Source organism: Dendrobium catenatum, unplaced genomic scaffold (genome assembly GCF_001605985.2).
Source record: "Dendrobium catenatum unplaced genomic scaffold, ASM160598v2 fragScaff_scaffold_923, whole genome shotgun sequence".
NCBI lineage: Eukaryota > Viridiplantae > Streptophyta > Magnoliopsida > Asparagales > Orchidaceae > Dendrobium > Dendrobium catenatum.
The window spans coordinates 472,172-498,875 of record NW_021319385.1 but is presented as its reverse complement, the minus strand read 5'-3'; the positions used below and the strand labels follow the sequence as shown (position 1 = coordinate 498,875).

The 26,704-nt window shown below is 37.0% G+C and overlaps 1 protein-coding gene across 2 annotated transcripts in view; it reads left to right on the top strand.

Moving 5' to 3' along the window:
- LOC110093339 (ABC transporter G family member 7) overlaps positions 1-26,704 on the top strand; it is a 71,946-nt gene that overhangs the window by 13,035 nt on the left and 32,207 nt on the right. The window contains exons 6-10 of one of the 2 annotated variants that reach the window (XM_020818190.2): positions 4,719-4,995; positions 5,240-5,371; positions 7,005-7,225; positions 8,029-8,241; positions 8,332-8,416. In XM_020818190.2, the coding sequence (XP_020673849.1) occupies positions 4,719-4,995; positions 5,240-5,371; positions 7,005-7,225; positions 8,029-8,241; positions 8,332-8,416 (928 nt within the window). The remainder of the gene's footprint in view (positions 1-4,718; positions 4,996-5,239; positions 5,372-7,004; positions 7,226-8,028; positions 8,242-8,331; positions 8,417-26,704) is intronic. The other variant, XM_028697399.1, reaches the window with a different exon arrangement.

Below are 26,704 nucleotides of genomic sequence, written 5' to 3'. Positions count from 1 at the left end.
TTAGCTCTAATCCTTGCAAGTGTTATTATAGGTTACTGAAACATGTCATCTGCCAATATTGTAATGACTATGAAGCTGCTGGACGGATCTAGAGTACAATTCCCTCAAGCTATCATCAATACTCACCATGATGGGGCCATTGCAATTTGGGAAGATCCTCGAGGTTATAAGATTCCTTCATGCTGATAACAATTACAAAGCTATGTTGGCCAACGAAGTCACTGCTAGAAATATTATAGCACCTACAACTGACAATGGAAAGACTCCTAAAAGAGTCATTGTATTTGCAAGACTGTTGGCAATACCTTTTGCAAATCCAATTGCTAAGAGAAGAGCCTGCGAACCTTGGGACGGACAAGGCGAGAAGAATCAATTTCTTCCCACATCTATTAAGAATAAGAGTTTATAAATCAGATTGAAGAAGTCAATTGATTTGGCCATTTTCCCAACTTCTGCTAACCTTGGGACGGACAAGGTTTCAAAGAAACATTACAGGGACAATGTCAAACGTCATTCTCATCATCACAAAGTGAAAGGCCCGGATACTGGACAACATCAGAATATTGTTCTTAAGGTAGCCTACGCTCAGATGCGTTACAATCAAAGACCTCGACGACCTTATTCAATGTCGGTTCAGTCAGAGGAGTATACCTGGCCAAGTACTGTGTATCGCTTAGTATCTATTGTGAATCTTAGAAATCATACCACTAGAAGTGACCCCTGCATATAGGTTCCTAAGGAACCGAAACTTCCTGAAGATGAACAGCCCAAACATCATGATCAAAGGTCATTCTCCAATGAGAGGTCCCTTGCCAAGCATAGCCCATCAGATAAGGGGAAAGTTGTTATGTACGATGAATCTCCCGACTCTACAATAATTCATTGAAAGCAACAAACTCAACTCGAAAATGAGTTTGAAGTAAATGACAAAGAAAATTGTTATGATGAAATTGAATGTACAAGAGATATTGATCCCATGAACGTCGAAGTTGTCTGAATGATCAATGACACTCGTGATTAACCTAACCAAAGGGTATATACTCGTTGAAATACAATTGCAATTTTATAGAATGAAGAATAATTGTGAGATAACCCAGAATAGGCTACGCTTATGAATTGAACACCTTCTTACCAAGAATATTTTGAAGAGGAAGAAACATATGAAGTTGTTAGAAGATTGCAACAAGAAATGCAGTTTCTCCAACAAAATAAGGATCAAGAAATCAACCATCTACATGCTTGTCAAGATGAGATGAGCAGTATGATGAAAGAATTATTTGGGTTGCTTGGGCCTAGCAGCTGCAACTGGCTGACCACAAAAAAAAAACCCTAAGGGAATGTTGTCAATTGAACATTGAATACTGGTAGCACTTGAGCTATCCATCCTGATCTAGATATTCTTGATAGAGGGTTGGAGGTACAACAAGTGCCGATGCTGACAATTTCTAAAGAAGATGAAATGGTCAGGAAGACGCAGATTAAATATCTTATCAATCAAAAGGTGAAGGCAATTATTACTTCCGAAGTTGCCAAGATACAGGACGTTCATATCTTATAGAATTCGATCAAACAAAATATCCAAAAGCATACGTTATATCAAAATTTAATATATTTTATGGTATTGAAAACACTCGGCAATATTTGGCCCAACTCAAGGCTACCTGTGATAATATCGGGGGAAATGATGCCTTATTATTACGCCAATTCATTAGTAGTCTTTTTAATACCGCTTTTGAATGGTATGCTGAGTTACCTAGCGACTTAGTAAAAATATTTGCCGAAGTAGAGACAATGTTCATCAAAAGATTTTCCGGTGCAACCAAGAAGGTGACTATTACAAACCTTGCTCTCGAGAGAAAAAGAAAAGATGAGTCTTTCACCAAATACATCATAAGATGGAGACACCTCAACATGAATTGTGAGCAATAACTCACTGAAAAACATATTATGGAGCTCCAAATGGAGAACATTGACGACCAAATAGCTCCTTATTTAGCAATAACTACAGTCAACACTTTCCAGGAATTGTTAGATCATGTAGCCAAGTATGAAAGATTGACCAGGCTTAGGGGCTTCAACAATAACTACAACATTAATCCCATCGGTAAAGGAAAACAACCTAGAGTATATGACTTTAAAATGGATGAAATATTGTGTTTACTGACAAAAAGAAGAAACGGGAATTAACAACTCTGCCCAAAGAGATAAAACAGGCAAAGGGAAGACATAAAACCCCTACCCTATAATAGAAAATAAATAGGTCATATTTTTTCAAGAAAGAATGCATTGGGAAGATTTTCCGACATGCAATTAAAATCAATTTACAGTTACCAAAGTCTCGCCGACCAGAATAAGCTGATATGATTAACGATCCAAACTGCTACTCATATCAGAGGGTCGTTAGTCATGCAATCTTAGTCACCCAATCGAAGATTGCTTCGTATTCTAAGATTGCGTTGAAAAAAGTTTCTGAAATGACGATCTCATCCTATTAGACAGTGTTTTGGTTAATCCCAAAAGGAAAAAGATTAATGTTATTTCTTCCATTCCATGCCATGGTGCAAAAGAAGATGAGGGAGAAGAACACAACAAGATGAAGGTGGTTTGGATACCTTCATTTCGAAAAAGACCAGGCAAATGATGAAGGTCTTGTTGGCTATCAAAGGTATTCGTCAAAAGAGTGTTTTAGAGTTGGAAGTTGATTCAAGACTCTTTTCAAAGAATCGGGCTACAGAGGAGCCCGTGCCAAATAAAAAGAATCCTCGAAATATTATTAAGACCAATGAGGACTGCACAATTCTGCATCAAGGTATTGAAGAAAAAAGAAGAAATCGGTGAAGCAGAAGACTGGAATTCAACAAAACATTGACTATGTTAATTAATATCTACAACCTTCTAAACTCCTTGTTAGATTGGAAAAATATATAGTTGACTTGCAACTTAACTCAAATTTGGAGGAAGAAAATAACATTCTTATGGAAATCTGTAAAGTTATAATTCAATGAGGTGGAAAGGCTGCAAGAAGACGAGGTGTGTCTCTTGATATCCACAAGACGAATTTAAAAACTTATTATAAGGAAACGTGTCGCTCAACATCGCCGATCACTGACTCACATGAAGAGCTCTATGTTTCTATTGATGAAAATGATAATAAAAGTAAAATAACTTTTAAAGATAAATGCCTAAGGCTTGGAAGTAGCTCAGATTTTGAAGAATCTGAAAATGTGGCAAATACAAAAGACTCTCATGTTGAGGGTAGTTCATCTAAAGATGTGACATAGATTTAACTATGAAGTGAAAATTATTCCTCCACTACCAAAGAAAGTAAAAGATTAGCAGCAAAATATTCAACTCAATGAAGCTATTATGCCACAAGATTCACCTAAATTCAAGACTGCTAATGTAACTATGAATTACAATGTCTTAGCCTATCTCCACAAATTACCTGCATTGCTAAGCATTTATGATACACTCATTATTCCTAAGGACATCTGAGAAATACTTATTAAAGCTTTGCAGAATCCATAACATGTGTAGTTGCTTGAAGTCAACAACTCAGCCTTCTTAGGACAATGCTCAAGGATGTTGAGTCAGTATTACTCCATGTCTAATTTCACCTTGAGGATTGATCTACTATTTCCATCCGATGATAATCGTTCAAGCTGATAACCTTTTGGTGTTTTACAACCTCTGCACAAACAGCCCATTGACAACTCCAAAAGACTATGATTGATCAGTATATGTTATCTTCTCAACTATCGACTTGTAGTCGTAACTGTCTACCCCTCAGGAGCCAACATTTGGCCACTTCCTCGTCTTCTAGTAGTTTGCTACAGTGGAAGGTTGGCATGGAAGATTTGGTTACATGGAAATTTTCATGATCCTATGTGTGCTAGAACTCCATTTTCTTCTATACGATGTATTAGAGACTTTTTGGGATTTAATAAACCTTCAAGTGTAATGGACAATTAGAGAATACAATGAAGATTAATCTTTCTGTCCGTTGAGTTACTGTTTCATATCTTTTCTATCTTCTCTCTAGGCTATCTCTGTTTTTCCTTCTTCACAATCTGTCCTCTGTAATAACCTCACTCGTCAAAGTTTGCGGTAGTTCTCTCGGCAATAATTCTCATGACAACAAAATCAATTATGAAAAAAGAAAAGTACTATCATGTCATCATATGAAATAAACATAGACGATTGGTGAAAAAACTAACAGGAAACAAATCATAATTGTAAATTATGAAAGAAGTATTATCCATAAAATGAACAAGTCAACAAAATTATTTTACAGTATATGTACAAAAAACAGAATACTATCATGTCATCATACAAAATAATCATGAACGATTAGGAAAAAAACTAACATGAAACATGGTCTAAACAAAACATAACCTAACTGTAAATTATGTTGCTCTCATATATATCACATTAAGAATGAGTCGGCCACGGTCTTGTATCATTTGCTATTGCACAATCATCCACTCTCACAATTGGCTTCAAATTGCTCATTGCAGTTTGTTGATAAGGAATTGCCTTTACTTTTGTCCATAAGTATTGCTTCTAGGCTCAAAATCTCATTACTCTATTTGTTTATCAACATACCACCATACCGGTATCAGCCGCTCATTCTTCTCATAAATTTTTTATTTTTTATTTTTGCTTTGTTGCATTTCTCTAATATAGTTACTAATGAGTGAAAGAACCTATTATATCAGTTACGAATGTCCAGATCATATGAACCCTGCGGAGTTCCTGGCTGATCTAATATCAGTTGATTATAGCTCCGCTGAAAGTGTACATTCTTCTCAAGCAAGGATTGACAAATTTGTTGCTGAGTTTTCAGAGAATGTTCTCGTAATTGAATGTGTAAGTCCAGTTGATGCTTGGAAGAATTCCAAAATTCAAACAAAGTTTGCTCGAAAAGCATTAACCAAACATCAAGCTGGATGGTGGAAACAGTTCCGATTGCTCCTTAAACGAGCATGGATGCAGGTTTTATCATTACCTTTTTCTTAGAACTATTTATTATTTTTTTTCCTAGCATAAAATAAAAATTATTTACATTGTTATAGTATACTAAAATGGTGGGTGGGGAGGGATGAAGGGGGTGGTAGGAGTTTATGGCAGCTGTTTTTTAAACTTATTAGAGCGAATGTAAGATTTTATAACTATGAACTATCCTTTAACTACTTTTATGCATAACTACTTGTTTTGAGTTCAATGTTTTTGTACTTAGGCTTTTCGCGATGGGCCTACAAATAAAGTCAGGACAAGAATGTCTGTTGCATCTGCAATTATATTTGGATCTGTTTTTTGGCGGATGGGAAGATCACAAACATCAATACAAGATAGAATGGGACTTCTTCAGGCATGTATATCCTTGGTTTCTTTAATTTTAGAACATGCTTATTGAAGAGGACATCCGACTTATGACACAATCTGATTTAACTAGATCATCCAACATGCTTAGTTAACAATGAAATAATATTTGATCTTTCAAAAATATCAAAATTTTTCTAATATAACTTTTATGAATAAAGTTATTAATTAGAAAATTATATCATATGTAATAAGTTTATTCATTAAAAATATCTACATGAATGATCAAAACAAGAAATTAGGAATATTTTAATATAACTTTTTTTATAATTTACGTATAAAACTGAGTCCTACATTCACAATTTCCGTTTCTGGCAAAACGGATGAGAGCTCCTTATGTTTGAATCTCAGTGGAGGCATATTTTGGACTTTCTTTGATGGGCCGGTGGGCTGTCGGCACATAAGTGAAGTAATATTGTTAATTATTTTGGGCTTTCTTAATGGGCCAGTGGGGGCCGTGCCCCCAAGGCTCCCACTGTAGCTCCGCCATGTTGCCATGTGTTGAGCATATAGTTCTCAGGCAGTTTTAGGCACATTCTAAAAATGTTCAGGACTAGGCAGTTTAAGGAAGCTTTCTGCGTGCTGCTGCCACCAATAGTTTGCCATGTGTCATACAAAGGACCCTTAAAGCAGTTTTAAGAGCATAGTGTCATTATGCCATGCTTATGAAGATGTGAAAAAAGAAATCTTTTGGCTGAAATTTCAAGTTGGTGCTATAAATAGGATCACTGGGGAACGAGAATAGAGTTTCAAAGTCAGAACTCTATTCTCCGACTGACTATTCGCAATGAAAGAAAGCCAGCTTACTCTCAAGAAAAAATGAGAAGCCCAAGCATGATTTCATTCTACTTGACATTCAGAGAAACCTCTCTCAACTATATCTCTTTGTACTTTATACTCCCATCATTGGTCCTGATCTGTGTTGCAACACCTTGGTTTCTTCCTTGATTAATGCACCTCATTTTACATCCTTTTTATTGTCCTTTCATCTTTTTCTTGATGATCTGAGTTTCAACTAGTCTGATTATTGTGATTCCTTGAGCGTATGTAATTCTCTTGCATGATTTGACACGAGCTATCCAAGTGTTTCTACTGTAATACGGTGGCATCTGAAGTTCCATAGCAAAAGGTACTACGGTGAACCCATAAATACTACAATGGGAATCCGCTATGAATTTTTAGTCTAACTTGATGGTTAGCAATCTTTGTTTTAAATTAAGAGCACTTCAGTTTCACATACTATTTCATCTATTATATAATAAGTTCCCTTAGTCTGCTGCTGCACTAAAACCATTGTTAGATTGGTCAATGAGACATTCTCCATTTTTGTCCGTTATTGCTGATCTTTTTTGTGCTTTATTGGGCCTTGAAAATTTGGTTTTATACATATAACTAGACACTTATTCTTATTTAAATATGGTTCATCCACTAAAAAATGACGTTTTCATAATGGATTAGGTCCTTCTGTAAAACTTGTAAGCCAATACATGTTATGATTAATATTCTGCTATTTCATAGTTATCATGGGTGTTCTAAAGGTAATGCAAGTCAATACATTTAAGATGTACAATGAAGATGTATTTTTAAGTGGAATTTTATTTAATATTTACCGTTTTATATAGGTAGCTGCCATAAACACAGCGATGGCAGCACTGACAAAAACTGTAAGCGTATTTCCTAAGGAACGGACAATCATAGATCGAGAACATGAAAAAGGATCCTATGCTATGGGACCATATCTACTATCTAAATTGCTTGCTGAAATCCCCATAGGAGCAGCTTTTCCATTGATGTTTGGCACACTCCTATATCCTATGGCTCGTCTTCATCCTTCTCTATCTAGGTGAGTCTCTTTTTGCTTCATGTGGCATTTACAGCTATAATTTCATGTATTTTAAAGCAGAGATTTACCAAGAATTTGGAACAAAAACTAGTTATGCATGAGCATGTTAGCTGGTAGTTTTTGTGTAACTTGATTGATTGAAAAGTTTGGCAAGTTTCTATGAAAGCTTTGTGAAATTTGTTTTGTAAATTAGTAAAGTCCTGATTCAAATTACTGAGAGCAAATAAGTGGAAAAATAAAGTGCATAAAACACAAAATTTTATACTGTTAGTTGTTATGAATGTAGTCTCCACCCTATCTCGTTGACCAAGCAAACTCTTAAAGATCATACTTGAGTAGTGCTTGTGAACTTCTGCTCATAAAACTTAAAAAATGCAGGCTTCGTTGTGGTTCTTATCGGGAAAAAAAAGGTAAGGTTATTCTAATTAAATTTTGGTTTGGATGAATTTGAAATATGTTAAATTTTTTTTAGGTGAAACACAATATAATAATTGATTGATTAGTCATATTTTATACTCATCCTAAATCAAATCCAATGATTTTAAAAATCCATTCTAAATTCTAATCAAATTTTGACAAGGATAACCCGATCCAATTTCTTCATAATCATAACTTCTGTTGATTAGTCAGATTTGCATGCTGAAATCTTCGAATGAAGGCACCTATTAAACCCTCCAATGCATGCACATGCGCACTGGAGGACAATAAATAAAAAAGAAAATACATGTGAATCAGCTTCGATCTATACTATTTAGTTCTTTTATTTTTTTCCAAGATTTTAAAATCAAAATATTTTATTTCAGATTTGCAAAATTTTGTGGCATCATCACAATGGAATCATTTGCTGCATCAGCAATGGGCCTAACTGTTGGAGCCATGGTTCCAACAACTGAAGCAGCAATGGCGGTGGGGCCATCACTTATGACTGTATTCATTGTCTTTGGAGGCTATTATGTAAATGCTGAAAATACTCCTGTGATCTTCAAATGGATTCCTCATATTTCTCTTATTAGATGGTAGTTCTCCAAATTTATTTATTTTGGTGATCACCCTTTCTTATTTACATTTGCATAGGGATTTATGAAGTAATGAAGATCTATTTTCAGGGCGTTTCAGGGCCTTTGCATTAATGAGTTCAGCGGCCTCCAGTTTGAGCATCATAATTCGTATGATATTGAAACCGGAGAACAGGTATGGCAAGTTTCGGCTGTTCACCTCAACCAGCCAAAGTGCGGATGTTGGCACATGCATAATTCCATGCCTATGCATAATTTTTTTATTTGGAAAACAGTACTTCTCACTTTAAATGTGGTCTTATGAGTCGGCCCTATAATGATTGTCCAACCATAAGCAACTTGGTGATAGCTCTAGTTAGGTCATCATTCGGGTGTGACCATCCCAACACTAATACACTGAATCCTATCAGAACTGCACAATTGAGCACGTTTAGGTGACAATAGTATTAAGATGGATGATCTCTTAGGAAGTCCTCATGTTGCACCCTCTTGATCTTCATTTTATGGGTGCTAGTTAGTCTACTTGTAAGGCCCTTAAATGTAATTGTGAAGGTCTTGTGTTCAAACTTTGCCTACTCCATAATATGGCTCATCCTGTGTTCTTGGAAGTGAGCCAAAAAAAAAAAAAATGTTAGGCCTTTGCCGTGTGGCTGTCTATACAGAGCGCCTCCATCAGTGCTTGTGGTTTAACCCAAATTTTTTTGTATACCATCAAGAAGTTTAGAGATAGGTGTCTTAGATTTACATGAATTTTAAATCTCTACAAATTTTGGTTAATATGTTATAATTTTTTTTGAGCCTTGGTGGATTATTCAGCTCGTTGAGCATGTTGATTGTTGGGATTGCTTCTTGGTGTCCTATCCATTGTCTTTCTGCATTGTAGTACCTATAAGAAATTTGCTTCAATTTTTATATCAACCTTCTCATTAGTTGTGAAGTTATACCAATTTGCCATCCTTAATAGCTCACTATTACTCCAGTGGAAGATAAGATTAGAGAGTCGCCTTAGATGGTTTGGTCACATTAAACGGAGGCCTCTTGATCACCCGGTTACGAAAGTTGAGGTATTAGATTTTACTTATGTTAAGAAAGGTAGAGGTAGACCTAAAACGACTTGGTTAGAAAATATTAGAAATGATCTTTCTTTATTAGATTTAAATGAGAATTTGACTTTTAACAGGACACAATGACGAAAAAGGATTCATGTAGCCGACCCCACGTAGTAGGACAAAGGCTTGATGATGTTGTTGTTGTTGTAATAGCTTACTATTAGCTCTTGGTAGAAATTGATCAGCTAGATTTTTGCAGCAAAATTTGGTTGAATTTGGAAAAGCTGGTGATCTTGTGGTTATGCAGGCTTTTATCGATTTACTTGCAGAGAGTGCTTACTTGTATGAATAGACTTAATTTTTCATACCCCTGAAATCCATAGAAGGGAGGCAGAAGAAAGATAAATAAGGTTCTTATATTTAAAAATAGCCTCTATAACCGTTGATATTTGTAAAATCAGTCAATGCATGCAAACCAAAGTTTAGATAATGTCATATTTCACTGTTCTGTAGTGGACATACTAACTCTAGAAATTATAAATCAGAACTAGCCAGGTTCTGGCTCCTCCCAGCCTGTCTCAACTTCTAGCTTCCAGATTATTTCCTAGAGAAATTTCATCGTTTTCTTTTTAAGAGTCATGTCGAGCCAAAGGCTTCATATGGGTCGCAGCTGTTGATGAAAAACTGTTGATAAAATTAAGTTTGAAAACTACTATTGCCTGCAAATTTTTGCTCCCGTTTAAATGTATCTTATGCCAATGTGCTGTTTATAGCAGCTCTCCAACTGCGGTGCAGTACAATCTGGACCATACATCTTTGGTGGGTCCATTCAAATTCGCCTTATGCTCTTAAGACTGTTCAAAGCTTTGAAGTCTCAAGTTTTGCATGGGAAGCCAATGCTTGACAATAAGTTTACTAAGAGCATGGCCATTGAATTTGTGAACTCAAACTTTCCCCTTCTTATTGCGTTGTTTATTTTGTTCTATTGGTTGATGTAAAATCAATCAAATTCCTATATTTTTCTCTTTAAATAATTAGGAAACATTCAACCAAATTCTAAATACTTTTGTACTTAGTTTCAATAGTCATCCGCACACGTTAAATAACTACTGGAGAATTCATACCTAGGACTTGGATAACTATATTTATGGATAATGCATAGCTGTCAATGACGCAAAATAGCGTGCACCATGGCGCACGGCGCGGCGCGGCGCACCTACGGTGCCATGTTCATGGCGAGGCGCATGTGTTTAAAATACCGCGCGCTATTTGCGCCACATGTGAGCCATGACGCATTGCGCACGGCGCAAAATAGCGCGCTAAATTGTTTTTAAATTTTGGTATACTTCTGAATATTTTTTATACCGCTCGGTACCGCTAGTTACATGCTCTGTACTGCTCGGTACAACTAGGTACACGCTCGGTACTGCTAGGTACACACTCGGTATCGCTAAGTACATGCATGATACCGCTCGGTACCGCTCGGTACATGCTTTGTACCACTCGATACAGCTCAGTACAACTAGATACATGCTCGGTATTGCTAAGTACATGCATGATACCGTTCGGTACCGCTATGTATATGCTCGGTACCGCTCGGTACATGCTCGGTACCGCTAGTTACATGCTTTGTACCACTCGGTACAACTAGGTACACGCTCGGTACCGCTCCCTAATTTCCATACAAACGAACTTCAAAATTTCTCTTACAAATAAATTTTGTTCTCTCATGTCGAACCCCGCCAGGGGGCAGCATCCCCTTGGACCCCCGACAGCCCCCATATTATGTTTTTTGGACAATAGTATATTTCTTTTATCTAAATTTGTTTGCTTTTAGGTGATCATAAAATGTCAGATTCAGTTTTTATAGGATTATGAAGTAGCGGTATCGAGGGTGATGAAGAGGATTATGAAGTAGGAGACAATGTTGAAGAAGATAATGAAGCTTTTTTAACATTTGCTGATGATGATGATTCCCAAGAAGAGTAAATTAAATTCTTATTTGATCTTTTAAAAAAAAGATTGTAGTATTTTAATTATGAGATATTTGAATGTTACTTAGTCGAATTTATATATGTTATGGTTTTCTTTTATTATTATGATAGCTTGTCTTTCATTTTTAATAATATTTCATATTCATGCTTATTATTTTATAATTTTTATATAGCTTGCGCCATGTTCAAAATAGCTAGCGCGCGCCGCGCCGTGCGCTATGCGCCATGGCTCCAAATGGACCTTTGCGCCATGGTGCGCCATTCGCCGTTAACAGGTTTGGGATGATGATAATCTTACTCTTTCATTAGTAGGCCATGTGATGCCTTTGGACGTATAGATGATTTGGTCACATTAAACGGAGGCCTCCCGATGACCCGGTTAAGAAAGTTGAGATATTAGATTCGACTTATGTTAAGAAAGGTAGAGGTAGACCTAAAAAGACTTGGTTAGAAAATATTAGAAATGATCTTTCTTTATTAGATTTAAATGAGAATTTGACTTTTAGCAGGACACAATGAAGAAAAAGGATTCATTTAGCCGACCCCACGTAGTAGGACAAAGGCTTGATGATGTTGTTGTTGTTGTAATAGCTTACTATTAATTAGCTCTTGGTAAGAATTGATCAGCTGAAGATTTTTGCAGCAGAATTTGGCTGAATTTGGGAAAGCTGGTGATCTTGTGGTTATGCAGGCTTTTATCGATTTACATGCAGAGAGTGCTTACTTTGTATGAATAGACTTAATTTTTCATACCCCTGAAATCCATAGAATGGAGGCAGAAGAAAGATAAATAAGTACTTATATTTAAAAATAGCTTCTATAACCGTTGATATTTGTGAAATCAGTCAATGCATGCAAACCAAAGTTTAGATAATGTCATATTTGACTGTTCTGTAGTGGAAATACTAACTCTAGAAATTATAAATCAGAACTAGCCAGGTTCTGGCTCCTCCCAACCTGTCTCAACTTCTAGCTTCCAGATTATTTACTAGAGAAATTTCATCGTTTTCTTTTTAAGAGTCATGTTGAGCCAAAGGCTTCATATGGGTCACAGCTGTTGATGAAAAACTGTTGATAAAATTAAGTTTGAAAGCTACTATTGCCTGCAAATTTTTGCTCCCGTTTAAATGTATCTTATGCCAATGTGCTGTTTATAGCAGCTCTCCAACTACGGTGCAGTACAATCTGGACCATACATCTTTGGTGGGTCCATTCAAATTCACCTTATGCTCTTAAGACTGTTCAAAGCTTTGAAGTCTCAAGTTTTGCATGGGAAGCCAATGCTTGACAATAAGTTTACTAAGAGCATGGCCATTGAATTTGTGAACTCAAACTTTCCCCTTCTTATTGCGTTGTTTATTTTGTTCTATTGGTTGATGTAAAATCAATCAAATTCCTATATTTTTCTCTTTAAATAATTAGGAAACATTCAACCAAAATCTAAATACTTTTGTACTTAGTTTCAATAGTCATCCACACACATTAAATAACTACGAGAGAATTCATACCTAGGACTTAGATAACTATATTTATGGATGATGATAATCTTACTCTTTCATTAGTAGGCCATGTGATGCCTTTGGACGTAATGGAAGGATTAAAACTTTAAACCAATAATATTACTACTTAACCATTAACCAAAAAAATCAGAGCTATTGTAAAATTCAACTAATAAAGCGGCGCAAACACATTCCATTTCATCAAAATCTATATATATATATATATATCAAAGAAGTCTATACATCAAAATGATTAAATGTTGGATTACAAAATGTCATCTTTAACACATAGACTTAGAAGATCCTATTTCTACACATTTATACTTTGTTGAGCCTTTACCTTTCCCTGGATTATCAAAAAGTATAAATAAGCACAATTAGCTCAACAGACTTCTTTTTCTAACCCATCATAGATATAAAAAATTTAAAATAATAAGTTGCATTGCAAATAAAAGTCAATGACTTATAAATAATAAGTGAAATGCTAGAAAATGCAAATCTCCTAAAGTTTTAGTGTAAACTTATTTTCAAGCTATCACTTGTAAGATCACTTTTATAGAGATTTTCAAATACATCAAAGAATACTCGCCATCATAGATTTATTTGTATTTGACCTTCTGTTATGCTTCTTGATCTACATCAATAATGGGAAGACACCTTTTGAGTAAGTGTGGACTCCTTAAGGAAGCAAAATGGGAAGATAATAGAATAGAAAGGGGTAAACTAGAAATTATTCAATCCATAATCTTGTCTTACAATAGATGTATTTATAAAACATGGATAGACCAATTTTATAATATAGAATTGGTCCACCTAAAACAAATTAAAAATTGAATACAAGAAATAAATTAGTGCTTATTATACATGTGGACCCATTTATTATTTATGAAATATAATATATTGATGTCTAACACTATAATTGCCATGGAAAATAACCTTATTCTCAAGGTTGAGAGAAGGAAAATGCGAAGAGAGGGTTGCAAAATTGTGATATCATCCTATATTTTAATTTCCTTTGAAACAAAACTTGACCACGAAGTTGTAAAAATTTAGAAGGAGAGTAAGGTTGATAGGACTTGATGATCAAAACATCACATAACTATATAAAAAATAGTAACTTACTCCAGATAGATTCAGGAATAATACCAAGAGAGTTGTTTTTACTATTTTCAAGCAAAATGAGACAAAATACAAGCTAATTCACTGTTCGAGAGGTGAATTGTCTCTCCCACAATTCTTAGCACTTACAATGAGAAAATATGTCACCTCTTGCAGAAATTCATAACATAACATAAACCCTAACCCTCCATAATCTCTCCCCTTAAATAGCACAAATTCCCTAATAAATATTTCTTACATCTTTCCCAAAGAGTTCCCTCCAAAGTCTATTCTTCTATAGGTGATAAAGGAGATCTTGGGCCCCACCTGGGCAGTTGAACTGCTTCCTGCCTGGGCAGTTGGGTTGCTGCTTGGTTGGGAAACTAAGTTGTTGCCAGCTGTATCAATACTCTCCTCTCAAAAATTCACATTGTCCTCAAGGTAGAAAAAGGAAATTGCTTCTAGATGGTACTGTAGGGATCCCATGTCGCTTCATACTCTAGTAAATCCTTTCACTTTATCAGTAGCTCCATGATCCCCTTGTCTCCTTGGCCCACCCCTTTCATCTCCAGTGGTTCTAATATTAACTCCATATCCTCTGACAATGTGGATGGTATTGCGGGCGAGGGTGTGTGATTTCCAATGTCTTGTCTCAGTTTCGATACATGGAATATGGGATGGATGGCTGAGGTTGATGGCAACCATAGGTGATATGCTATTGTGCCAATGCGCTCCATTACCTCGTAGGGCCTGAAGTAGCTGGAGGAGAGCTTCTTATTCCTTCGTCGAGCCAAAGTCCTCTGTTTGTAAGGTCAAATCTTCAGATAAACCCTATCCCCAACCTCAAACTGCACATCTCTCCTGTGTCTATCCACTTGCTTTTTCATGATTTGCTATGCTCTTCGTAGATGTTCCTTCAATTTTGCCAAAATTTGATCTCTTTCTCTCAACTACTGCTCCACTGATGACATTGGTGTGTTGTCATGCCCATAATATATCAGATGAGGTTGATCCCTCCTATATAGAATTTTAAATGGTGTTGTCTGGACTATTGTATGATATGAAGTGTTATACTAATATTCCACCCAAGCTAACCATTTGGCCCACATATTTATTGTATCTGATATAAAATAACTCATATGTATCCACGTTGTGATTCACCGCCTTTGCTTGACCATCCTTCTGGGGGTGGTAAGCTATACTCCACTTCAAGATAGTCCCATGCATCTTGAATAACTTCCTCCAGAAGTGGATCAGAAAGACCTTATCGTGATCGTACACAATAGCTTGTTAATTAAGCTATATTCCCATGCATCTTTCTAAACCTGTGGTTACTATTAGGGTCGAACACTAATAGGGGATACCCCCTCCTTCAAGATGATGGCATGTTCGTTCTCCCTTGGGGGAGGTAGTCCTTGAGGAAGCTGGAATATCTCACTGAATTATTGTAGGAGTGGATGGAGTATCTCTGGAACTTACTCCACTTTTTCCATTCTTCCCTTCCCTCGAGGCTCTAGAGCTCCACCAAGAATCCCATCCCTGCTCCCTGGATTGCCTTCACCATGGTCTTAAGAGAAATCTTAGTTTTGGACAACTAGGATCTGATCCTCATCTTCCTCCCTCTCACCATGAAATCCATAGTTAATGCTTTCTAGTCCACCTTGGTTTCCCCCAATGTCTACAAACACTTCATGCTCAAAATTACATTTTGTGCTCCCTAACTCCAAGAGAAGAAAATTCTCCTTCACCTGGATCTTCTATAGTATCACGATCAACCTTGGGCAGATGCCTCTACTCCTCTCCATTTTCCTCGTTCCCATCATCACCCAAAAACAACTCGTGTCGACTAGCTTTAGCCCCAATTGGTCCACCACCTGGTTGGAGACGAATTTGTGGGTCACCCCTCTATCCACCAAAACTATCGATGCTTCTCCTCCTATCTATCATCTCACCTTCATGGTGTGATTTGAGGTAAACCCCACTACTGAGTTTAGGGAGACCTCCGCCACATTAGGTACAAATGCTCCTCCTCCTCTAGAGTCACCTCCTCCTCTTCACAGACTGTAATACCTGCAGTAAACAATCATTGTAGTGGTGACATGGCACAAACTTCTTATTACAATGGAAATATAATCCCCTAGCCCGCTTCTCGTGAACCTCTGCCTCAATCAGTTGCTTGAAATATCCCTCTGGTCATGCTACCAATCCCCTACCCTTGCGTACTTCTCTCTAAATGGACACAAGTTGTACATTTGGTGCCAAAAAAGTATTTGTCGTCTGGTATGAAGTTCCCAAACTGCTGCCCTTGCTGCTTCTCTTAGGTGAGTTTTTGTCCTCCACCAACTGGGCTGGCACCATAGCCTCACCCAACCCTTATGGCATCAATAATTGGGCAGCATCCTTGATCTCGAGTTTGAGTCTCTTCATGAAATTCTCATCCAACACTATCTCAGAAAGCCTCCTCAATCAGCTACAAAGGTACTCAAACCTCTTCCAATAATCCATCACCGTCCCTTCCTAAACCAGAGCAAAGAACTGCTCATAGAAGTCTTTTTACCGTCCGGTTTGGAAATGTTCTAATAAACTATCTTTGGACACCCTTCACGATTGGATTGGTTCTCTCATGTCTCTCCACTGATATCAAGACAAGGCCTTCCCCTTCAAACATAAAGCGGTCGTCGTGAGTCTCTCCTCCTTCGTCAGCTCATTCACTGTAAAGTATCTCTCCACCCTATAAAATCACCCATGAGCATCTACCCCCTAAAAATGAGCTTCTTCAGCTTTATCACTCTCGGATCCCCTAAACCCCAACTTTCTCTTCCACTTCCGGCTCCTCCCATGTAGTGATTGTTGTTATTTGTCCATTGTTCTCTCTCACCCCTCCTTTTATAGATATCCTCTTCCTTAAAATTAACCCTCATTTTTTCATCTCAATTTCTCTCATGCTAAATCCTTCTCATATTTCCCTATTGGTTATTATTCAAGAGGTGACATATTTTCTCAATTGTCCAAGATTTCTACCTCTCGATCATCCCTCATTGTGTCGATATTGGGGTTTCCACCACTTTCTTGGCCACCCATTGGTGCCCTCGCCTCCGATGTTACTGGTTGGGTGTGAAGTTCCAATATTTTCTTAATCGGACACATTTTCGGCATGTCCGACACATGTCAGAGGATTGTCGGACGAGTATCGTGTCGAATACGTGTCAGACACTGCACGCATCTTTGAGGAGAAGTGTCGGTGCATCATATCTAAGAAACCAAACACCTCCAAAATTGCTGCAGATATTCAAAACATAACATAACATAAACTCTAAACCTCCATAATCTACCCTCTTAAATAGACTAAATCCCATAATAAATGTCTCTCTTAAATCTTTCCCAAAGAGTTCCTCCCCCAAAGCCTTTTCTCCTATAGGTGATAAAGGAGGTCCTAGGAATTGTTGCTGACCTGGGAAGCTAGGCTGCTGTATGCCGTATCAAAGGCATATAAGGAGAAATATAAAGTGACCATCATGAATAGTTTGATGAATCTTTTTAGAATGTATTTTATCCTGCTGAGAGGAAGAAAAAAAATGAAGTTTGGAAAAGAAAGCTCTATGTAATACTTCTAAAAATTCATGTACTATTATTGGAATATGAAATTTATCTCGAATGGTGAGTTTATTAAGGGCTCTAAGATTTATGCAAAGATGCCAAGTACCATCCTAGTTTTGAACAAACAATATCATAATAGAAAAGTGTTGTGATTATGATAAATAATGCCATAGTAAAGCATTTCAGAAACTAATTGTTCCATAACAACCTTTTAAAAATATGAAAAATGATAAGGATGGAAGTTAACTGGTTGAGATAAGGATGGGAGATGAATATGATGATCAATGGTATGATGTTGAGGTAAACCTTGTGGTAGCTGAAACAAATGTTGAGATTGTTATAGTAAGGTAGAATTGAATAATGGTAGATGATGTGTAAGAAAAGAGAAAAATGTCAGAGAAGGTGGCCGTTGTGGAGAAGGGATTTGGCCGGTGGAACCAAGGATGCTAATGGAAGAGGAAGGATCTAGCTAGAGTGGAGGAGGCGGGTGGTCAATGCACAAACAATCAAATTTCTTATCAATGGAAAGCATGAAAATCTGGCAATCAAGCCAATCAAGGAAATTGAACATTCATTTGTTTGTGAGATTTTTGGATTTTCAGCAAATTGCAGTTACTGATTATTTTGCATTGAGCGTAGAGCTTTAGTCAAATGTGTTCTTCATGTTCGTTGATGTTTGCGGATGAGAAATTTTGGAAAGATGCAATTCTTGATAATAAGAATTGGTACGTAATCTTGAAAATTTTATTGTTGAGTTGCAGGAATTGTGCAGGTTGTAAGGAAATCATGCAATCTTAAAGATAAGTTGGAAAAGAAATATGGCTGAAACAGAGCGGAAGGAGGCTAGAGCAGAACTGTTGTTGCTAAGAAGAAAGTTCGGGCGGTTCCGCCCGCTAAAAGTTGGCAATTGCAGATGAGGGGGCGGTTGTTGGAGTAGACTGAGAACTAGCAGAAACTACAGTTGTTGGACTGGACTGGGCTGAAAAATGTGCAGAGCTGCAGGCGATGAAGCTGGCTGAAGAACAGCTGGTGGCCTAGTTGTTGAAGATGAGGAAATGTTGGCCCAGTTGCTGAAGAAGAGGGCAGCCTAGTTGCAACTGATGGTGCCAGTGAAAATCCGCTTGTTTCTACATAAAAATAAAGGGTGGCAATGGAGAAACTAGAAAGGCACGACTTGTGGAAAAGGATGGGCTGTTATTGCGGCTGAGATAAAAAATACTATAGAAATTGGGAGAGAAAAACTACAGGAAATAGCTGCTTGCGGGCTTGAGATTAAGGCAACGAGAGCATTATTTGTTATGCTACTTGATCTACTTCAAGTACAACAACATATTAAAAGTTACAAGATGAAAAATCATGAAACCCTGGAAAAGCACATTTTTATCCATAATTTTTTTATAAAATCACATAAATTGAAATCAGAGATAGAGGCCTACCTCATGCTTTACAATATTCTGAATAGACCCAACAGATGAATCCCGAGCTTTGTCCTCTAAAATTTCTCTCCCTCTCTCTTTCCTCTTCTCTTCCCCTTCTCTCTTATCCGGCTAGGTGGCTAGGAAAAATGGATTTTGCATATGGTTTTAGATATTTTATTATTTAAAAACTATTAATCTAACCAAGTGCCATGATATTCAACTCCCCAGCACCACTGCCTATGTTGCACGGACACGGACACTGCGACACGGACACGATACGGACACGGGACACGGCTTTTTTTAAAATATAGGACACGGGTACGGCGCGGACACGGCAATACATTTTTTTTATATAGTGTATATATATTAATATAATATCATATTAAAAGTGACAAACAATAATAAATGAATGACACGATAACTTGTCTAGCTTATAATATAAAGTATTTAGTACAAAATGTCTAGTATAACCACAAAATATAAACAAATAATCACTTACTACAACATCAAGCATTCAAGCTTCAACTACTAGGATTAGCTTTAGAGGTTTGTTTTTGGCCTTCAATATCATCATCATTGAATATCATTACTTTCAACTCTGGTTCAACGAGAAAAAGATTTGTAATTGTGCAAAAAAAGAGGAGATGAAAATATCTTCACTGTCAAAGAGAAATGAAAATGAGAATATTCGATGAATGGGTATTAAATGTAGACGTTGATTTGGTGTTGTGGATATGAAATAAGAAATTTAGTTTAAATCTAACCAAATATAAGAAATTATATTTTAAAAAAATTATAAAATATTTAAGATACGCGTGCCAGACACGCGTGTCCAATTTGTTTTTAATATTTTTTTAATCGGACACGTTTTCGGCCTGTCCGACACGTGTCGGAGGAGTGTCGGACAAGTGTCGTGTCGGACACGGTGTCGGACACTGCACGCCTCTTTGAGGAGAAGTGATGGTGCATCATAGACCACTGCGCTCATCGAGCCCGCAGCGTATGCTCATTTTCACCCTTCCATCTGAAAGCTAAATGCCTCGACACTATAATCCCAGCACCATGGCGCTCCAGAGCAATTTTGATACTTAGAATTTCACTTCTCTAATGCAATTCTCAACTTACTTAAGGCTCCCTTAAACACCTTACGACTTATAATTGCTAATTAAATTAAAATTAATGATCATTAACAAAAATTATTTAATGCTAACTACGGATATTATATCCTCCCCTTTAAGAAAATGTCGTCCTTGACATTCTCAATACATAATAATTCAGAATAGATCTATGTAGAGCTATCTCATCTCAGCTTCTTTCTTCCAGGTAGCTTTTTGCTCTAACCTATGCTTTCACTGAATCTTCACCTTCCAAATTTGTTTGTTTTTTAATTACTTTACATCAAAGGCCAAAATACTTTCAGGTATTTCCTATAGGTCAAAATAGGTTACACTTCCACTTCATCTTTAGAAACTCTCCTGTTTTCATTTGGTACCTATTTTCTTAGCACTAATGCATGAAACACAATTTAGATATCTGACATGTAATCTGGCAAGAAAAGTCTGTAAGTAGATTTCCTAATCCTCTCAATCACTTCAAGCATTTATATATACCTAGGAATCAACTTACTATCCTTTTTCAAACCGACTAACTCCCTTTATTAACTGACTTTCAAATAGACATAATCTATAACTTTAAATCCCACAAACTTGTACTTTAGATCAAAATACTTCCTGTAACTATCCTGAGCTGCTTCTAACCTCTTTATGATTAACCTGATCTTCTTTGTAGTACTGTCTTCCATAACTTGAATAACTCTCAGATTGCCCGTCTATCTGGGGATGAAAATTCATATTGAAATTTAACTTCATCCCTTGGCCATCTTGAATTCCTCTCTACAGCTTCAAGGTAAACTTGACATCGTGACCAAAAACAATAGTTTTAGGCAATGTTTAAAATTGCGTATTTGGGTATTGAGGTGTTTTTCATTCGTGAGGCGAGGCGTAAGCCTCAAGGCGTTTTGAGGCGTAAGCCTCAAAATCAAAAGATTGCGTAAACATAAAATGAAATTTTTTTTATATACTAATGAGTGAATAATATAAAACATAAAAAAACATAAGTTATGAAGTGAAATCAAAATATCCCAATAATAAGACAACATGAAATATAGTTGAACTCAAAATTCTATCTTTTTCAAATCTCAGTATTCTTTTCATTAACATATAATTTCAATTTCCAAAAACAAATAGCAATGACATATCATATAAGAACTCAGAAGCCGTCAACACTGTCATCACTAAGGGGTTCTTCATTTGATTAATCATTATGATAAACTGCTCTCTCCCCTTCCTCCTCTCCTATAGAGTCAAATGTCGGGCATTTACTTCAAGATTTATGTAAGTTTTAATATATATAGCGTGAGGCGTAAGCCTTATGCCAATGAGGCGAGGCGAGCCTCAAGGCGGGCCTCAAGGCGGACCTCAACCAAGTTGAGGCGCAAGCCTCATAAAAAAAACTCGAGGCATAAGCATCGAGGCGTTTTTTACTGGAATTGCGTAAAGGTGGGCCTCATATCGCGCAATTTTAAACCATGGTTTTAGGAATTCCATGCAATCTGACGATCTCCTTCACATACAGTTGACCAAGCTTATTAATAGAGTTTTTCTGCTTCATTGGAAGAAAATGAAAAGACTTTGTCAATCTATCCATAACTACCCAGACTACATCATGGCTTTTCCTAGACTTTGGAAAACCTATTACAAAATCCATAATGATTTTCTCATACTTTCACTCAAGAATAGGCAACGACTGCAATAATTCACCGGATCTTTGATGATTAGCCTTCATCTTTTGGCATGCTTCACACTTAGAAACAAACTCTATCACTTCTCATTTCAATTCAGGCCATCAAAACATTCACTTCAGATCATGATATATCTTATTATTTCCTAGATTAGTGGTGTACCCATAATAGTGGGCTTCATGTAGAATTTTCTTCCTCAGGTCACCACTATTTGGGACATAAACACACAACCTGCTACCACAGAAGATCATGCATTGCTCTTTCATTTGCAATTATGACCTTTTCCCAAATTGAATCTAATCTATTAACTTCACATACTCTATCTATCTTATGAGTTTCCTGAATCCTATCTTGCAATGAGGGTTGAACTATCATCTTGGGGATAATTTTTATTAGGACATAATATGTTTGTATTATATCTAATTCCAGCCTGTCCATCTCTCTAATCAATTCCTGCTTAAAAATAATCAAACTGTCTACTACTATTGATTTTTTTGCTTAAAACATAGACAACCACATTTGCTCTTAATGACTGATAAATTATATCCAAGTTATAATCTTTGATCAGTTTCAACTACATTTTTTGCCTCAAATTCAACTCTTTTTGGGTGAAAATATACTTCAAACTCTAATGATGATATTAATCTCACATCAGACATCATACAAATAATGCCATTAGATCTTCAATGCAAATACAATAGCTGCTAGTTCTAAATAATGAGTCAATAGTTATTCTCATGCGACTTTAACTACATGCAATCATAAGCTTGCAACTTCATATAATATCCTGCCATAACAAAAAAATTATAACTGTCATTAATGTTGGCCTCAGCCAACCTACCATAGTCTGCACCTTCTAAGGATCCATAGTAATTCCTTCCTTGCTCACCACATGCCCTACAAATGCCACATAAATCAATTAGAATTCACACTTCAAACAATTAACAAATAACTTTTGTTACCTCAATGTCTCCATAATCAAGCGCAAATGAAATATATGCTCCTCTTCGAATTTTGAATACACCAGGATATCATCAATGAACATAGTAATAAACTAATCTAGGTACTTCCTAAACACTCGATGTATCAGAACCATTAATACTAATGGTACATTCATCATATCAAACGACATCACTAAAAACTCATACTATCCATATCTACTATTAAAAGCTATTTTCTCCACATCTTCTACTGTCACCCTCAACTGGTGATAATCCGATCTCAAATCAATCACGAAAAAACATAGTTGCACCTTTGAACTACTCAAATAGATTTATCCTTGGCAGTGGATACTTATTCTTCACAATCATCTTATTCAGCTTCTGATAATCAATGCACATCCTCAGAGATTCATATTTCTTCAGGGGCTCCTCAAGATAATCCCACTTGGTTTGATAAAATCTCTATCCAAAAGCTCCTACATCTGCACCTTCAACTTTTGCAACTCTCTTGGTGGCATTTTATATAGAGTCTTTATGATAGGAGTTGTACCCGACACCACCTCAATACATAACTCCACCTCCCTCTCTGAAGGCAATCTAGATAACACTTCAAAAAAGACATTTGCAAAATCCTTCACTATTGAAATATCTTCATTGCTTTTAACAGATTTATTCAAATATCTCGCAGATGCCATAAATATAGGATTTCTCTTCTTGCTTCCCTTATCTACTTGCAATATAAAAATCAAAGATGATAAGGCACTACTAGCACTAAAAAATAAAATATTCCTTCATCTACACATAAACTCACCCTCTCTTTGCTACAGTCAATTTGAGTCTAATACTTGCTCGACCAATCCATACCAACTATGATATCAAACTCCTCATAGGCAATACATTCAATTTTGATTTCAAGTTCCTATTTGCAAGTTCAATTTCACACTAATAGATATAACTAGTTACTGAAAAATATCCAGTGGATAATAACGGACAAACTAGACACTAACACATTCGGAACTAAACTCAAATCATCCAGCATGTGCTAAAACAGAAGAGAATAACTCGCTCTATAGTCAATAAATAAAATGCAGCAAGGTAATACAGAAATAAATGTTGTACTTGTTACTACATCTGGTGCCTCTTTCATCTCTTGTTGAGTCAAAATGTACACTTTGGGCTGCACTGAAACTATATTGGCCACAATAATGGACTCCCTCAGAACTCTTCCTACTGATTCACCTAACAATCTTCCTCCAGATCTTCCACTGCCTTGGGTCAACAATGCCTAACAACTCTAGAAGTGTTTGGCTACTATCTCTTACTCTGACTACCCTCAGCTTCAAGCCTGCCCTTTGAAACTCTGCGGAGACTGTGCCACACATAAAACATCGACCCGATCAATATACATAAAATATTGACTTGTATGCTTCCTACAGAAACCATAAATAGGGTCACATCTATCTAATACAGATCCTCCAACAGTCCTAGATACTACAGGTCCACTGGTGTGGTCACCAGTCTCCACTTTTGGACTTCTTCTTATTAAATGCACTCTTGGAGGGCTCTCCTTCAAGCCTTTTTCTGCTCGCATCCCACTATATATGGGTGAACATTAGGTCATTCTCTACCAATCAACCCTCTTCTCGAGCTCAGAAAAATCACTAATATAGAATGGGATCATGGGTGCTGAATGCTCTTGTGAAGGGCACTCCTTCAAGCCTCTTTCTTCTAGCATCCCACCATTGTTGGGTGGACATCAGGTCATTCTTCACCAACCTAGCCCTCTCCATGAGCTCAGAAACAATTACTAATATGGAATGAGATCAGGGGTGCCTCAAATTATCTCTTAATCCTCGCAGGAATCTAGAACACTTTTTCTCAGGGTTGTTGACTAATTGGGGAGCATACCTAGCGAGAACTATGAACTTCACCTCATATTGCATCACTGTTTTGCTCCCTTAAATTAACCTTAGAAAGGACTCTTGCATCTGATGCTTGACAGATGGCGACATTAACTAACTTATGAAAGTCTCCACAAACTCCTCTTAAGAGATCTCTACATTCCACTTACCCTAGAATCTCTCCCTTTGTTGGCCTGTCCGCTAGTGCTCGGCATCTCCATCCAACAAGAATACTACCATCAGAACCTTTCTGCCCTTAATAAGTTGCATACTATCAAAATATTTTTCTATTCTCATTAACCAATCCTCAGCTTCCTAAGGCTCAATATCACTTTGGAAACAAGGTGGCTTCAATCTCAAAAACAACTGCAGATACTTATCAACTTCATCTTTCTTAACTCTTGCTTTTCTACCCTGATTCTTACTCATTAGCTAGGCCACTAACTCGACAAACTAAATCATAAAATTAGAAGTTATAGCCCCCACAGTACTTTGACCTGAAGCAGCCTGATTGGAACTCTATCGACAAACTACCTCTTACTCTTAAGGGTTCATTATGGAGCAACACTTTAATCTATATTAAGAATAAATACATTCAAATATCATGGATTTATCGTAAACTGACAGAAATGCTTAGGCTAAGTTCCCAACTTCTTCCTCTTACTGATACAAATCATTTCTTATTGCTCTAGTTACAATTCAATCCTTCCAAGCAGTTGCTCTGATACAATCCAATGATGCCCTAGGACCTAATGAAAGGGTTGAAATCCTAAACTTATAATTTTTATTTAATCATTATCATAAATAATCAAAGTTATTATAAATCTAAATAATAAAGCAATATAAACACATTTCATTTTATCAAAATCTATATACTTTAATTCAGATAAAGAAAGTCTATATATCAAAATGATTATATGCTGGTTTACAAAATAGTACATTAAACACTTAGACTCAAAAGATCCTACTTCTACACCTTTCTACTCCATTGAATCTTTACCTCTCCCTGGAATATTATAAAGTGTAGAACGAGCACAACTATACCGGTAGACTTTTTTGCCTAACCCATAAAAAATATCAATATTCAATTTTAAATAGTAAATTGCAATGCAAATAAAAGACAATAATTTATAAAGAATAAATGAAATGCTAGAAAATGCAAATCTCCTAGAGTTTCAGTGCATACCTCTTTCAAGTTATTGACTACTTGTATGGCTACTTTCATAGAGATTTTTTAGGTACATCACAGAATATTTGCCATCAAAGATTCATTTGCATTTGGCCTTCACATCTTCCCATGATTTTTACCAACCATTAAAAAAGCGGACAAGGCATCCGCATTGAGTCGCGCCTCAAGTCGAGGCGGAAGTCATGCGTATCGGAGCTTACGCCTCGAACCATCCAGCGAAGCCTACGATTTTTTCACATGAGGCGTGCGCATCAGAGCGTAACGCCTCGAGGCAGTACGAGGCACCGCCTCGAAATATTTTCTTTGATATACATGTAAATACGACGCAGCCGATTTGTGTTCGCGTGTTCGCGTATAGGATTAGGGCTTTTTATGAGAATTGAAAGGTGAATTGGAGGCGAAGTCGTAAGGGAAAGAGACGAAGCCGTGAGGGAAGGAGACGAAGCCGTGAGTGCAAGAGACGAAGTCGGAAGGAGACGATGTAAGAAACGAAGCCGAAAGCAATAATGGTTTCGAAAGCAGGAAATGAAGCCGAAGTTGTGAGTGCAGGAAACGTTCAGGCCTCGGTTAGGTCGGAAGAGCAGGTGAGCGGTGTTGTGGGCCTTAACTTTGACGTGCAGTAACGAAAGCTTGAATAACTCCTGATTTGGCTTTCTTTCATTCGTCCGCTCAATACATGCTCGGTACTGCTAGGTATCGCTAGGTACATGCTCGGTACCGCTTAGTACATGCTCGGTACCGCTCAGTACATGCTCGGTACCGCTCAGTACATGCTCGGTACCGCTCAGTACATGCTCGATACCGCTAAGAACATGTTAGTACCGAGCCAGTACCGGTCTGTACCGAGCAAGTATATGATCGGTACTGAGTGATACATGCTCGATACCACTAGGTACATGCTCGGTACCGAGCCAATACCGCTCGGTACCGAGCAGTATATGCTCGGTACCGAGTGGTACATGCTCGGTACCATTAGG